The following is a 14518-nucleotide window of genomic DNA, read 5'->3' as shown; positions in this document are numbered from 1 at the left end:
TTTTGGGATTCATGCACGAGGACCCCAAATCCCTCTGTGCTGCAGCTTTCTTCAGTCTTTCTCCAATCAAATAATATTCAGCTCCTCTATTCTTCCTGCCAAAGTGCATAACTTCACACTTTCCCACATTATGGGCAGAATCTTGCCCTTGGATGGCGGGCCCCACCGGCTTGGCGGCGGGTGGGCAGCTGACCCCCGCCACTGTAATGGGACCTGCTGCCGTTTTAAGTGGGCGGGCCAATTAAGACCCGCCCAGCGGCATCCCCGACGGGAAGCGCTATGCGCTCCCTGTGCGGAGTGGGGGAGGGATTCCCCATCTGTCAAAGTACGCTTTTTCGGGTGTGCACGCGAAAGAGCACACTTCTCCCTGAGGCAAAGCCCTGTCTCAGGGAGAATATTGACAGTGGTAAAAACTGTAAAAATAGAAACATTAAAAAATTATTAACATGTCCCCCTCACATGACAATGTCACACAAGATGGAGCATGTTAATAAAGAACACATAAACTTTATTATTTTTGTACAAAACGGACATGAAACTTCATCCCGCCAGTGGATGAAGTGTCATCAATAATCAGAAGCCTGCTGGGGCTCCTAGCCTGCCCGCCAGCCTTAAGGTTGGCCGGGCAGGTCTTTAAGTACTTTAACTAGCCTGTCAATGGCCTCAATTGGCCATTGACAGGTCGGCAGGCAGACAGCTGATTTTGCTGTCCGCCTGCCTTCCTAAAAATTTAAATGGCCTGGGATGACGTCGGGGATTCCTCCCGACGTCATTCCGTGTCATTTTCCTCTTGGCGACCAGGCCCCGCCCCCAAATTGCCAAGGGCAAAATCCTGGCCTATGTTTCATCTGTCACATTTTTGCCCATCACTTAACCTGTCTATATCCCTCTGTAGACTCTTTGTGTCATCCTCATCACATGTCTTCCCATCTATTTTTGTGTCATCTGCAAACTTGGCGATGGTACATTCACTTCCCTCATCCAAGTCATTAATATATATTGTAAATATTTGTGGCTCCAGCACTGATCCCTGTAGCACCCAACAAGTTACAGGTTGCCATCCTGAAAATGCCCTCGGTATCCCAACTCTCTGTCGTCTATTAGTTAGCCATTCCTCTATCCATGCTAATATACTACCCCCAACACCATGGGCTCTTATCTTGTAGCCTTATGTGTGGTACCTTATTGAATGTCTTTTGGAAACCCAAATATATTACATTTGCTGGTTCCTCTTTATCTATCCTGCTTGTTACCTCCTCAAAGAATTCTAATAAATTTGTCAGGCATGCTTTCCCCTTCATGAAGCCTTGCTGACTCTGCTTGATTAGATTATGAATTTCTAAATGCTCTGCTATTACATCCTTTATAATGGACACTAACATTTTCCCAATGTCAGATGTTAAGCTAACTGGCCTATAGTTACCTGTTTTTTGTCTCCCTCCCTTTCTGAATAACTGTGTTACATTGGCAGTTTTCCAATCCTCTGGGACTTTTCCAGAATCTAAGGATTCTTGGAAGATTACTACCAGTGCATCCACTATCTCCACAGCTACTTCCTTTAATATCCTAGGATGCAACCCATCATGTCCAGGTGACTTATCGACCTTTAACCTCATTAGTTTCCCTAATACTTTTTCTCTAGTGATAGTTATTGTATTTATTTCCCCCCCCCGACTTTTGCCCCTTGATTATTTAGTACTTTTGGAATGCTATTAGTGTCTTCTACCATGAAGACTGATGCAAAGTACTTATTCAACTCCTCTGCCATTTCCTGGTTCCCCATTATTATTTCCCCAGACTCATTCTCTGAGGGGCCTATATTGACTTTGGCCTCTCTCTCCCTTTTTATATATTTAAATGAACTCTTACTGTCCGTTTATTTTTGGTCATCTTCTGCTGGTTTTTAAAACTTTCCAATCCTCTGGCTTGCCACTAATCTTTGCCATCTTGTATGTTTTTTCTTTCACTTTGATACTATCCTTAACTTCCTTGGTTAACCATAGTTGGTTTATCCCCTTCCTACAATCCTCCTTCCTCACTGAGATATATCTTTGTTGTGAGTCATGAACTATTTTCTTAAATGTCTGACATTGTTCAACAACTGTCTTTTCTGCTAAACTCCTTTCCCAGTCCACTCCAGCCATCTCTACTCTCATTTCTTTGTAATTACCCTTATTTAAATTTATCACAGGTGTTTCCAAACAAAGTTTCTCACTCTCAAACTGAATGCTAAATTTCACCATATTATGGTCATTCTTTCCTAGAGAATCTTTTACTCTGAGATCATTTATTAAACCTGCCTCATTACCAATTACCAGTTCCAAAATAGCCTGATCACTGGTTGGATCCACAGCACATTGTTCTAGGGAACTGACTTGAGTATACTCTATGAATTCTTGCTTGTGGCTTCCTCTGCCAATTTGATTTTCCCAATCTGCATGGAGATTAAAGTCACCCATGATTAATTTACAGCCTTTTTTACATGCCCTCATTATTTCCAGAGATTTATTCTCTGTCCGACAGCATAGCTGCTATTAGGGGGCCTGTAGACTACTCCCACCAGTATCTTCTTCCCCTTGTTACTACTTACCTCCACCCATATGGATTCTACATCTTTTGATCCAAGATAATTTCTTGCTATCGTATTTATTCCATCTCATACTAACAAAGCTAACCCACCACCCTTTCTTTGCCCCCTGTCCTTTCGAAAAGTCACATACCTCTGGATATTTAGTTCCCAACTTTGATCTCCTTGTAACCATGTCTCCGTAATGGCCATAAGATCATATCCATTAATCTCTATTTGTGCCGTTAATTCATTTATTTTGTTCCGAATACTACGTGCATTTAAGTAAAGAGCCATTAATTTTTCTTTTTTACCATTTTTTCCCCCTTTTACCCTATTGCTGCTGGTTTTTTTTGTTTGTACAGACCTGTCACACTCTGGGTATCATTACCTAAGTAGCTGCCCTGCAATGCCACCATACCCTTTTGCTTTGTAAGCCTGCTTATCCCCTGTGACCAGCTCCTGGAGCAAAGTGTCCAGGTAACTTTCCTCCTCTCTGATGTGGCGCAATGTCTGCAGCTCAGACTCCAGCTCCTTAATTTGGATCCGAAGTTCCTCGAGCTGCAGACACTTACTACAGATATGTTTGCTCCAGGTCACCTTGTTATCCAGCAGCTCCCACATGCTGCAGCAACAACACATCGCCCGTCCTGCCATCGCTATCGTATTTTATTTAATTTATTAATTAATTACTCTAGTATCTGTGCTCTTTACACTTTATTGAATTTAATTATTTACACCAGTATTGATCTTATAGTTAACAACTATTTTTAAGAAAGAGATAATAAAAACAAGAGACCTAAACACTAACTGTAGACGTTAATTTTAATCTAAAGACTAGAAATACCCACCATTCCAACCCACCGATCTGCTACTGTCCGCACTCTTTTTTAATGAACTCTCCCCGCTCTGTTTTAAATAAAGTCCACGCTCACCCACTCTGTTTTTAATGAAGTTCACGGTCACCTGCTCTTCGTTTTAAATGAAGTCCACGAGCGCTCTTTCTGTAAATGTACCCCCACGAGCGCTCTTTCTATAAATGGCCCCACTGCTTTTCACAAGCGCGCTCTCTGTAAATGGCCTGTGACCACAAAAAGGGGTAATACTCGCCTAATCTGGATCTTGCCTTATGTTTCTCATCCCAATCTGGATTTTGCACAGTTGTGCTAAATATTCAAAGGAATTTCAGGGTTTGGATATGTGAGATTATGTAACTAACGCTGTTTCTATCTGCCTTTTGGCAGATCTTTTGTGCGCTGTGGAGGGCTGCATGATAGCATCCTGTCTAATTTCCAGTTGATAACATTTCAAACCACCTAAGGAGTGTTAGTTTTGAGAAAGAAATCTTTATTGGTCCTCACTGTAGGGTGTACCAAGCCAGTTTTTAATGTCACAATATGAGTATTTTGGCAAGTATAACTTTATAGTCCTGTAAGGTGACAGCTACAACTGTGCCCTGCACCATGTGAAGTGATCCCTGCAGTCATTTGATTTATATTTCATTATAACATTGCTACTGTCTATTTGGTTGAACTGAATTTAATTAAAAATATTAAATATCAATGCCTTTATTTGCTTTTTCCTCTAATAGTGTTTGAACTGGGTACAAATATTCATTTCCAGTGTACAATAGTAGAACACACAAAAAGAAGTGAAACATCCATAACCTTTTTCTCATTTAGGTGCAAGAATTGCAGAGCCCACCTCGAGCCAGTCAAGTGGTGAAGGACTGTGTGAAAGCTTGCCTCAATTCTACATATGAATATATTTTCAACAACTGTCATGAACTGTACAGTCGAGAATATCAGACTGATCCAGTAAGTGACAAATTTAATAATCACTTTGCAATCTCACAAATATTTCAAATCAAGTTTTAAACTTTAAGGATGTGTGAGGCATTCAGTATATAGGCTACAATTCTAACTTCACTGTGTTGGAGAGAGGATATGCCACTACACATTGTGAACGTCAGGGCAAGTTGAGAGACTTAATGTATACAGCAGGCATAAATAAGTGGAGTAAAGTCATTCCGGTCAGCTTACAAAACAAATGGCAAAAGGATCAGTGACCCAGCTGAAATCAATAAAGAATTTGTCGGCTATGTTACCTCCCTCTATACCTTGGAGATTAGGACAGAAAACAAAATGATTATTAGCTGGTTGCTCATTTCCTTTCTGAAAAAAGCTCACCTTCATGATCTGTGTTCAATAGATATTGAATGCACACTTATAAGAGTAGGATTCTTTACAACATTTATACACTGAAGTTCTGAAAATGTTTCTACCCAGTAAAATTCAAAAGTATCAAAAATTTGTAATCAAGTGGAGCCCTTGAACAAGTCAAATTTCACATTGAATTCCACAGAACCCAAGCTGACCCTTCTACTCATGAGGCTCTTTAATTACATGTTAGACCAGATTTTCCCAGTCCCCGAGTGGCAACCTAGGATGCGGGGGGGTGCCATGTTGGGGGACTCCCCAATGCAGTTGCACCACTGGATCATTTTACCAGCGGCAGGAAGGACAGAGCCACAGCTGTTCGAATGCAGGCAGCCAATTTGAGTAATTACTGGCCCAAATGAGTACTATTTTCCTAGGCCACAGTATTTTGCTGATGGCAGAGTGGCTCCTGCCGCAAGAAGAGGCTGCCAGCAGCATGGAGGTGACCTCCCAGTGGCTTCCCGGAGGGAGGCCATCGCATCCAAAGTCTCCACGGCTCTGACTTTGCTGTTGGAGGTGTTACTTCTCTGATCACAGGGCCATAAAGTGATTTGCCTTTCTACCCTGGTAGGGCTCTTCACCTTTCAACCTCTCTCGGTGGTGCAGCTGAGGCTGTAGAGCTGCTGGCCGAGAGCCAGATCTCAATGAGACCATGAGCCTGCCAGCAACCAATTATGAGGCCGCTGCCACTAATATATATGCCGCAGGTCCTGCTGCTTGTCCACGTGAGCTTGGGACCCTTATTTGGTCCCAGTACTGGGACTTACCTCCTGCTGATAAAATCCCAGCCATTGCTTCAATTCAACCACAAGAACAAGAACAATTACTTTTACTATTTAGTTCATTAATCTATTTAACATCCCAAGGTGCTTCAGAGAGGAAGAATGGCCAGGAAGCAAAAGGTCAGAAGTACAGGAGTATAAATCTTGCCTTAAACAACTAAATATAACATATAACTCTGCAATTCTTTTATTTTCTGTGATCTAACCAAATTGTATATAGCACTATTCTCTCCAAAAGAAATAGAGAAACAATGTGGTGTGATTTAGGTTTGGTGGTATTCAATTCTCTTGACATTATTAAGGAAATAATAGTAATAACTGAACTTAGTTTCCAGGTTCAATGCCTGCTCTGTGCTAATCACTCAAATTAGTCAGAATGGTGAAAGGAAAGTGAAAGGTGGCCTCGGCTCACCGGCATTCAGGAATGGAAAATCACCCAGTGTCATGTCCCTGGTAACCATTCTTTAGAGACATGCCCAAGTTTCGACAGAGTTGATGTAATGCTTTTTTTCATTCTTTCGTGGATGTAAGCGTGGCTGGGCTAGGCCAGCATTTGTTGCCAATCCCTAATTGCCCTTGAGAAGGTGGTGGTAAACCCCCTTCTTGAATTGTTGCAGTTCATGTGGTGTTGGTACACCCACAGTGGAATAGAGCACCAGTGCTGTTTAGGTTTGCATATGCAGAATGGTCAGGGAACTATACCTCAGTGAGTATGGGTAAAGGGGTGAAAATTGGTAAAATTTAAAGAAAAACTTCTTTGCTCATCATGGTGCATGACCTGAGTACTGGGCAATGGAATACTAAAGTGCAACTAATGAGATGACAAGTTTCAGCTTTGCATTTTGTTAGCTCTGTCTTTTTGTCGGGTTTTCAATGTTTTGAATGCTGTGTACATTTCTTCTTTCACAGAACAAAAAGCAAGAACTGCCTCCTGAGGAGCAGGGACCCAGTATAAAGAATTTGGATTTTTGGCCTAAACTCATCACTCTTATAGTCTCCATTATTGAAGAGGATAAGAATTCATACACGCCAGTCCTTAATCAGTGAGCAGAACTTACTATAATAATTCATGAACAATGAAAACAATTTAATCTCCTGTGCTGAGATGCTAATGGATCAAGTACATTTTGGGCATTGCATGAAAAATGAGAGACCTGGGGGTCCAAATTGACAATAAATTGAAGTAATCGCAACAGTACACAGTGGCAGAGGATAAAGCAAATTAGATTTTGGGATGTATTAAAAGTTCAACATTGAATTGATATACTCAGGTAATTCTGTCATATTATAAGTCATTGGTGCAACCACACTTGGAATGCGGAATTAGTATATAGCCCTGGTTTGCATAGTTTAATAAGGATGTGGTAACTATTGAAATAGTGCAGAAGCAAGCAAGCAAAATAATTGACAGAAATTAGGGATTGTATTGTGAGGAAAGATGATGGAACTTGGGCATGTTCCCACTGGATAAGAGAAAGTTGAGAAGTGATATAATTGCTGTTTTAAGAATTTTAGAAAGAATGAATAATGTGGACCATAACAAACTGTTTCATCTTGACTAGAACAGTAGGATCAAAGGAAGGTAAATTCAGAAGTGATCTGCTGAAAAGTTGACCCTGAAATTAACAGGGAGCTGGGCAGAAAAGGGGGTCAATCAGGGGACAGTTTTGTGATCAGGAAACCCAGAAGAATAGTTTTCCCTCCAGTCCTGCCGAATTAAATGGCAGGATCCAATTACCGTCTTTGGACTCCATTTGAACTTCTGGCGTGGCCCACCCTTGATGCCATTTTGGTGAGGGCGTTAGCACATGTTCTGGGAGTGGACTGGAAGTACATGGAGTAGGCAGATCATGATATCAGTCAGTGTGTAGCACTGAGTTGACACCAGCACTGCTATTTTGGACCTCATTGTTCCAGCTAATACGATCTAAAGCACGCAGAGCTGAACATTAGTTCAACAACAGGAAGGACCCCTCACGAGCACGATTTAAAGAGATCATCAACTGCTTTCAGGTTAGTTGCTGATTAATTTCTACTGGCTCTATCTGAGCTTGTAGAAGTGCCATGATTTTTCTACTGCTACTTAAAGGTGGTGAAGACAACAGGGAGTGGTGCTGCATGTGGTGAAGGCCTTGTTTCTGACTTCAAGGATTTTGCTCCCAGTAATGGGTGTAATATAAATGGTTAACAGAATGGATATGCTAATCTATGGGACACATGATTTGGCACTGATGTCAGACCATCGTGTCCACCAATTTAGGGATCAGAAAGTTCCCAACACGATTCAAACTTGACAGAGACACAGGTGTATCCGTACTGGCTGATCACCTTGAATGGTTCTGCATAATTCCTCTTCAACCTTCCATTATGAAACCCCAAGGGCCAGTCGAACAAACCTATGTGTTAAGGGCCAGATTACCGCCACACTGTGCCATAAAGGCCTACAGATCACGGAAAACCTTTATGTCATGAGAAACCAAGTCATTTCCTTACTTAGCAGCAACATGTGTACAGTTTGTCGTAAAAGCCCACCTGGTTCACTAATGTCCTTTAGAGAAGGAAATCTGTCGTCGTTACCTGGTCTGACCTACATGTGACTCCAGATCCACAGCAATGTGGCTGACTCTTAAATGCCGTCTGAAAGGTACTCAGTTCAAAAGGGCAATTAGGGATGGGCAATCAATGCTGGCCTAGCCAACAATGCCTACATCCCATAAGTGAATAAAGAAAAGAGTTGCTGCAGTTCTAAAAGTTATGAGGTTTTTTAAAAAAAAGGTCCACAATCGCTAGGATCCTCTCCAGCTCAAAAAGCACGGGAAAATTACTGGCAGAGGAGTGGCTAGCTGCAGAAGTTCAAAAAAAAGCAACACCTGCAGAATAAACACAAAACAAAAAAAAATTACCTTGAGGTCGAGGAGGTTCTGCAGTAGGTCTTTGGAAGTTTGGAAAGAAAACGCCCACGCCCGCTGGGAGCTCGCCAAAACCAGAAAGGCACGGGAAAATCAAAGTCAAAAAGCTAACAGCTGCAGAGAAAGCCTGAAGTAAGAGTTACAGCTCTTAAAGAGACAACATATTTAAGGCAGAGAATGACTATACTTGATGGACGTATGGGACATTTTAATGTGATTGTTGAACAGAGGAGCTGCTACACTGAACGCTTTGAGTTTGATGTCCTTGCAAATGGAATTGAAAATGATAAGGTGGCAATTTTCTTAAGTGTGATGGGAGCTAAAACCTTTTGCTTATTAAGAAGCTTGGTGCAGCCTGTCAAATCTGGCACAAAATCGTATGAGGACATTGTAAAAGTCCTGGAGATGCATTTTTCCCCTAAGCCACTTGTCATAACAGAAAGATTTAGGTTTCACAAAAGAAACCAAGAGGGGGAAACAATTGCACAGTATGTTGCAGTACTTAGAAAGCTTACTGAACATTGTGAATTCATGGAAGTACTGAATGATACCCTCCCTGACAGGTTGGTGTGTGGCCTTTGTAGTGAAGCAATCCAGAAATCCTGACAGAGGCTAACCTCGCTTCGCAGGAAGCCATAGATGTTGCAGTCTCCATGGAGCTGGCTGCATAAGAAGCATAACAGCTGAGTGCATCAACTCGAGTGCATAACGGGACAGCTGAGTGTACACACAAGACAGCAAGCAGCTGAGAATGTTACCGTTGTGGAAAGCCTGGTCACCATCCATCTGAATGTTGATGCAGAGATCATGAATGCCATCAGTGTGGAAAGAAGGGACACACTGAGCGTGCCTGTAAGAACAAAAGAGTAGCAGGGAATCAGAAAAGCAAACCAGAGGAAAAGAAATCTGCAGCTAGCATAACGAGAAGAAAAATCTGCATTTCACACAGCAGGGACAGGAGAACCAGAGTGATACCGAGTCCAAAGAAGAAGTGCTCCTCCACATCTTGTCAGTGGCAGGTGGCTCACAAATCTACTGGGTAACAACCTGCTGGAGGGCCAACCAATACATATGGAACTGGATACAGAGGCAGCAGTTTCTCTGGTCCCAGATGCTGTGTATAAGGAAAAACGTAAACATCTTCCCTTGACACCTGCAAAAATTTGTTCTGAAAACATAAACAGGGGAATCTTTGATGGGCAGAACGGAAGTTAAAATGGAACTAAATGGACAGACTGCTGAGCTGCCACAGTTTGTGGTGAAAGGCAACTACCCAGCTTTAGTTGTTTGGTCAAGGCTTGAGAAGATGTGGTTAAACTGGACAGAATTACATGGCATTGCAAAAGAAATAACTGGTCTGACAGCTGTTATGAAAAAATATGCTGCTGTTTTCAAAGGAGAGTTGGGAAGCCTGAAGGGAATTACCATAAAATTGAATATTAAAGCTGACTCTCAACCAAACTCTCTGAAGGCCAGAACCGTGCCTTATGCCATACAGCCAAAAGACGAAGCTGACCTGGAGCTTCTGGTCAAGATAAGAGTCTTGGCACCTGTCTCCCATAGCGAATGGGCAACATCCATTGTTCCAGTGCTCAACAAAGATGGCTCTATATGCACCTGTGGAGATTTCAAGATTACTGTAATCCCTGTGTTGTGTCCTGAACAATATATATTTTTTTATTCATTCATGGTATGTGGGCTTCGCTGGCTGGGCCAGCATTTATTGCCCAATTGCCCTGGGAAGGTGGTTGTGAGCTGCCTTCTTGAACCACTGCAGTCAATGTGGTATAGGTTCCCACGGTGCTGTTAGGGAGGGAGTTCCAGGGTTTTGACCCAGCGACAGTGAAGGAATGGCAATATATTTCCAAGTCAGGACGGTGAGTGACTAGGAGGGGAACTTCCAGGTGGTTATGTTCCCATCTATTTGCTGCCCTTGTCCATCTAGATGGTAGTGGGCATGGATTTGGAAAGTGCTGTCTAAGGAGCCTTGGTGAATCTCTGCAGTGCATCTTGTAGATGGTACACACTGCTGCTATTGTGCGTCGGTGGTGGAGGGAATGAATGTTTGTGGATGTGGTGCCAATCAAGAGGGCTGCTTTGTGCTGGACGGTGTCAAGCTTCTCGAGTGTTGTGGGAGCTGCACTCATCCGGGCAAGTGGAGAGTATTCCATCACACTCCTGACTTGTGCCTTGTAGATGGTGGACAGTCTCTGGGGAGTCAAGAAGTGAGTTACTCGTCGCAGGATTCCTAGCCTCTGACCTGCTCTTGTAGCCACAGTATTTATATGGCTAGTCCAATTCAGTTTCTGGTTAAAGGTAACCCCCACGATGTTGAGATAGTCGGGGATTCAGTGATGCTATCTCCATTGAACATCAAGGGACGATGGTTGGATTCTCTCTTGTTGGAGATTGTCATTGCCTGACACTTGTGTGGCGCAAATGTTACTTGCCACTTGTCAGCCCAAGCCTGGATATTGTACATGACTTGCTGCATTTGGACATGGACTGCTTCAGTGCCTGAGGAGTCGCAAATGGTGCCGAACATCGTGCAAACGTCAGCGAACCTCCCCACTCCTGACGTTATGATGGAAGGAAGGTCATTGATGAAGCAGCTGAAGATGGTTGGTCCTAGGACCCTACACTGAGGAACTCCTGCGGTGATGCCCTCGAGGTGAGATGACTGACCTCCAACAAGCACAACCATCTTCCTTTGTGCTAGGTATGACTCCAACCAGTGGAGAGTTTTCCTCCTGATTCCCATTGACTCCAGTTTTGCTAGGGCTCCTTGATGCCACACTCTGTCAAATGCGGCCCTGATGTCAAGGGCAGTCACTCTCACCTCACCTCTGGAGCTCAGCTGTATTGTCCATGTTTGAACCAAGGCTTTAATGAGATCAGGAGCTGAGTGGCCCTGGTGGGAACCCAAGCTGAGTGTCGGGGAGCAGGTTATTGCTAATCAAGTGCCGCTTGATAGCACTGTTGATGAGCCCTTCCCTTACTTTACTGATGATGGAGAGTAGACTGATGGGGCGGTAATTGGCCGGGTTGGATTTGTCCTGCTTTTTGTGTGGAGGATGTACCTGGGAAATTTTCCACAGAGCCGGGTGGATGCCAGTGTTATCGCTATAACAACTTGCCTAGGGGTGCGGCAAGTTCTGGAGCACAAGTCTTCAGTACTATTGCCGGAATATTGTCAGGCCCCATAGCCTTTGCAGTATCCAGTGCCTTCAGCCATTTCTTGATATCACGTAGAGTGAATTGAATTGGCTGAAGACTGGCAACTGTAAAGCTGGGGGCCTCCGGAGGAGGCTGAGATGCATCCACTTCCCCATATTGAGGACGTTCTTGCTGGCCTGGCTGGTAGACAGAAATTCAGCAAACTAGATCTATACCAGGCCTACTTACAAATGCACGTGATGAGAAGTGACAAGAATATCTTACCATCACAACAAACGAGGGACTGTACTGATATTGCCGCTTGCCTTTTGGAATAACATCAGCTGCAGCCTTGGGTCAGAGGGCCATGGATCAGATCCTGTTTGGCTTGCCTGGAGTTCAGTGATACCTTAACAACATCCTAGTAATGGGCACGACTGATGAGGATGCCACCCTATAAAGGCTAGAGGAGTATGGCCTACAGGTTTGCAAAGACAAATGTGAGTTTTAAGCCCTCTGTGGAATATTTGGAGCATGTCATTGACGCTGCTGGGCTTCACAAAGCACCTTCCAAGGTCAAGGCTATCGTGGATTCTCCAGCTCCTCAGAATATCAGCCAGCTTCGCTCGTTGTTAGGGCTGCTGAATTATTACGGGAGATTTAGTTCACAACTGGCAACCCTGCTGAAACCCCTGCGTGAGCTTCTGTGTCAGAACAAAGCCTGGAAATGGACAGAAGCCTGCGATGCTGTGTTCAAGAAGGCTAAAGCAGCACTGACAGATTCCGAGCTGCTGTTGCACTTTGACCCATCCTTACCTCTACAACTTGCATGTCATGCATTGCCTTATGGAGTTGGGGCCATTGTTTCACACGTAATGTCCTCCGGTGAGGAGAGGCCCATAGTGTTCGCTTCATGGCTAATTTGAAGTAGTGCAGACGAGCTTAAAGTGTTGCTGGCTTTTCACATACATGAAGTTTGCGTGCTGCTGTGTCTGAATAAATTGGCATAGGTTAATCATGCATCATGATCTCAGGGCCAGTTTTCGGACCTTATCCAATTATTCCCCATAGATTATTTTGGCTATGTATCTGTTTTCTGCAACTGACCAATTTTGTCCCAAATTCTATTTGTAACAAATTATATTTCCTTAATTTCAGATTTCCTCAGGAGCTTAATGTAGGAAAGATAAGTGCAGAAGTAATGTGGAACTTATTTGCACAGGACATGAAATATGCCATGGAAGGTATGTAAATTCTTTATTATTTAGATTTGATCAGTGATACAGTAAGGAACCAATTTTTTTATTTTTCTAAAATTTGCAGAATGGAATGAATGTCATGTTGCTGTTGTGCTATTTCGAATTGCTAAAACTTGGCAATTATATTATCATGTCCACATTTTCTGTATGTGACTTACTCATTTTAAAAAAATATGCAACTGACAAATTGTGGCAGAATAGTTGTTCAATAATAGTAAAGATTAAAATCTCAAGTCCTTCTTGTTTCCCTCTTCTCATTCCTTGACTTACTTCCATTGTATCCTTAGTTTAGGACAGAAAAACCCAACCTGTAAATATCTCTATAAAGCACAGCTTGTTCAGCCTGCTAGAGCAGTGTAGGAAATAATTTCTTTCTGTGCTCACTTTTAGTCTTTCAGGCAACTTAGCCAAGACTGGCAAATTTATCCCTGCAGGAGATAAATAGTGTAAATACTATTCAAGACTGGGATTTGAATTTGGACCACCTGGTTGGGGCCTAATTACTCAGCTGCTAGGCAACCAATTTGTGTTCTTATTGTGATTTTTTTCTGCTTCACTCCATTTAAACAAAACTGCAATAGTTGGAAGGATTTGAAGCTTTTAATGTTATTTTACTATGTGTCAAAGCTGTTCCATTTCATTAACTCATCAAAGTCTGATACATAATTTGTAATAATTTTGCCCATGAGTGTTTTTCAGCGTATTCAAAACACACTGGCCATAATCATTTTTATTCTGAAAGAATATTTTCTGACAGCAAATTTCTTAAGTCATTTCAATGTTTTTTAAAAAAGCTCTAGAGTATAATTTTTTATCATCCCTGAATAAGTTAATATATTTTCTTTATATTTCTTTGACAAAAACTTTTTTTCTCGATTTCAGCTTTATATAATTTAATGTAAAATACGATTCACAACTGCATTTTCAGAGATGGCCGTGTCTTTCAGCAGGAAATTTAGATGTAATGATATTACCTGAGTGGGCTTAATAGAATTTTGTTGGTGATCTTTGAAGCTAATTTCTGATTAGTGACTCTAAAAAACAAAAGTGGTTAAAATGCTTATGCTCCATTTATGACAACATGAGACTTCTTGTTTCATGATGGTATTTCACTTATACTGTAATTACCTGAAGCAGGGAAAATCAGCTATGTTTATTTAATTTACAAGACATTGAGAATCGTTTAGCCATCTAGGAATGAAATGAGGAGAAATTTCTTCACTCAAAGGGCTGTGAACCATTGGCATTCTCTACCACAGAGAGTTGTAAATGCTCAATCTTGGAGTATATTAAAGACAGAGGCCGATAGATTTTTGGGTGTTAGGTTAACCATGGGATTGTGCAGGAAGCTGGAGTTGAGGTAGAAGATCAACCATATCATGCTGAATGGCAGATCCAGCTTGAAGGGTCATATGGCCTACCCCTACTCTTGCTCCTATTTTTTATGTTCAACGGTTAAAATTTTTAAAATCTCTAACCCTACCTCAACCTATTTCCCACTTTGGGTTTAAAGGTCAGGCAGCCAAACCACTCCAAATAGGCGGGATGACAATTTAAATATTTTAATGAGGCTGGCAAACAATCCCCCCCGCCCCCCTCTGTTTCCCAAAGTTGTGGATCAGACTTA

The 14518-nt window shown here is 42.3% G+C and overlaps 1 protein-coding gene across 3 annotated transcripts in view; it reads left to right on the top strand.

Moving 5' to 3' along the window:
- The window catches only part of unc13bb (unc-13 homolog Bb (C. elegans)), a 754941-nt gene that overhangs the window by 630320 nt on the left and 110103 nt on the right, over positions 1–14518 (top strand). For all 3 annotated transcript variants that reach the window (XM_078550332.1, XM_078550323.1, XM_078550314.1), the window contains 3 exons: positions 4249–4383; positions 6477–6610; positions 12791–12876. In XM_078550332.1, coding sequence (XP_078406458.1) covers positions 4249–4383; positions 6477–6610; positions 12791–12876 — 355 coding nt within the window. The remainder of the gene's footprint in view (positions 1–4248; positions 4384–6476; positions 6611–12790; positions 12877–14518) is intronic.

The sequence above is a fragment of the Cetorhinus maximus genome, chromosome 1 (genome assembly GCF_964194155.1).
Source record: "Cetorhinus maximus chromosome 1, sCetMax3.hap1.1, whole genome shotgun sequence".
NCBI classification, from domain to species: Eukaryota; Metazoa; Chordata; class Chondrichthyes; order Lamniformes; family Cetorhinidae; genus Cetorhinus; species Cetorhinus maximus.
The sequence above is the reverse complement of the archived record's forward strand: the minus strand, read 5'-3'. Positions and strand labels throughout refer to the sequence as shown.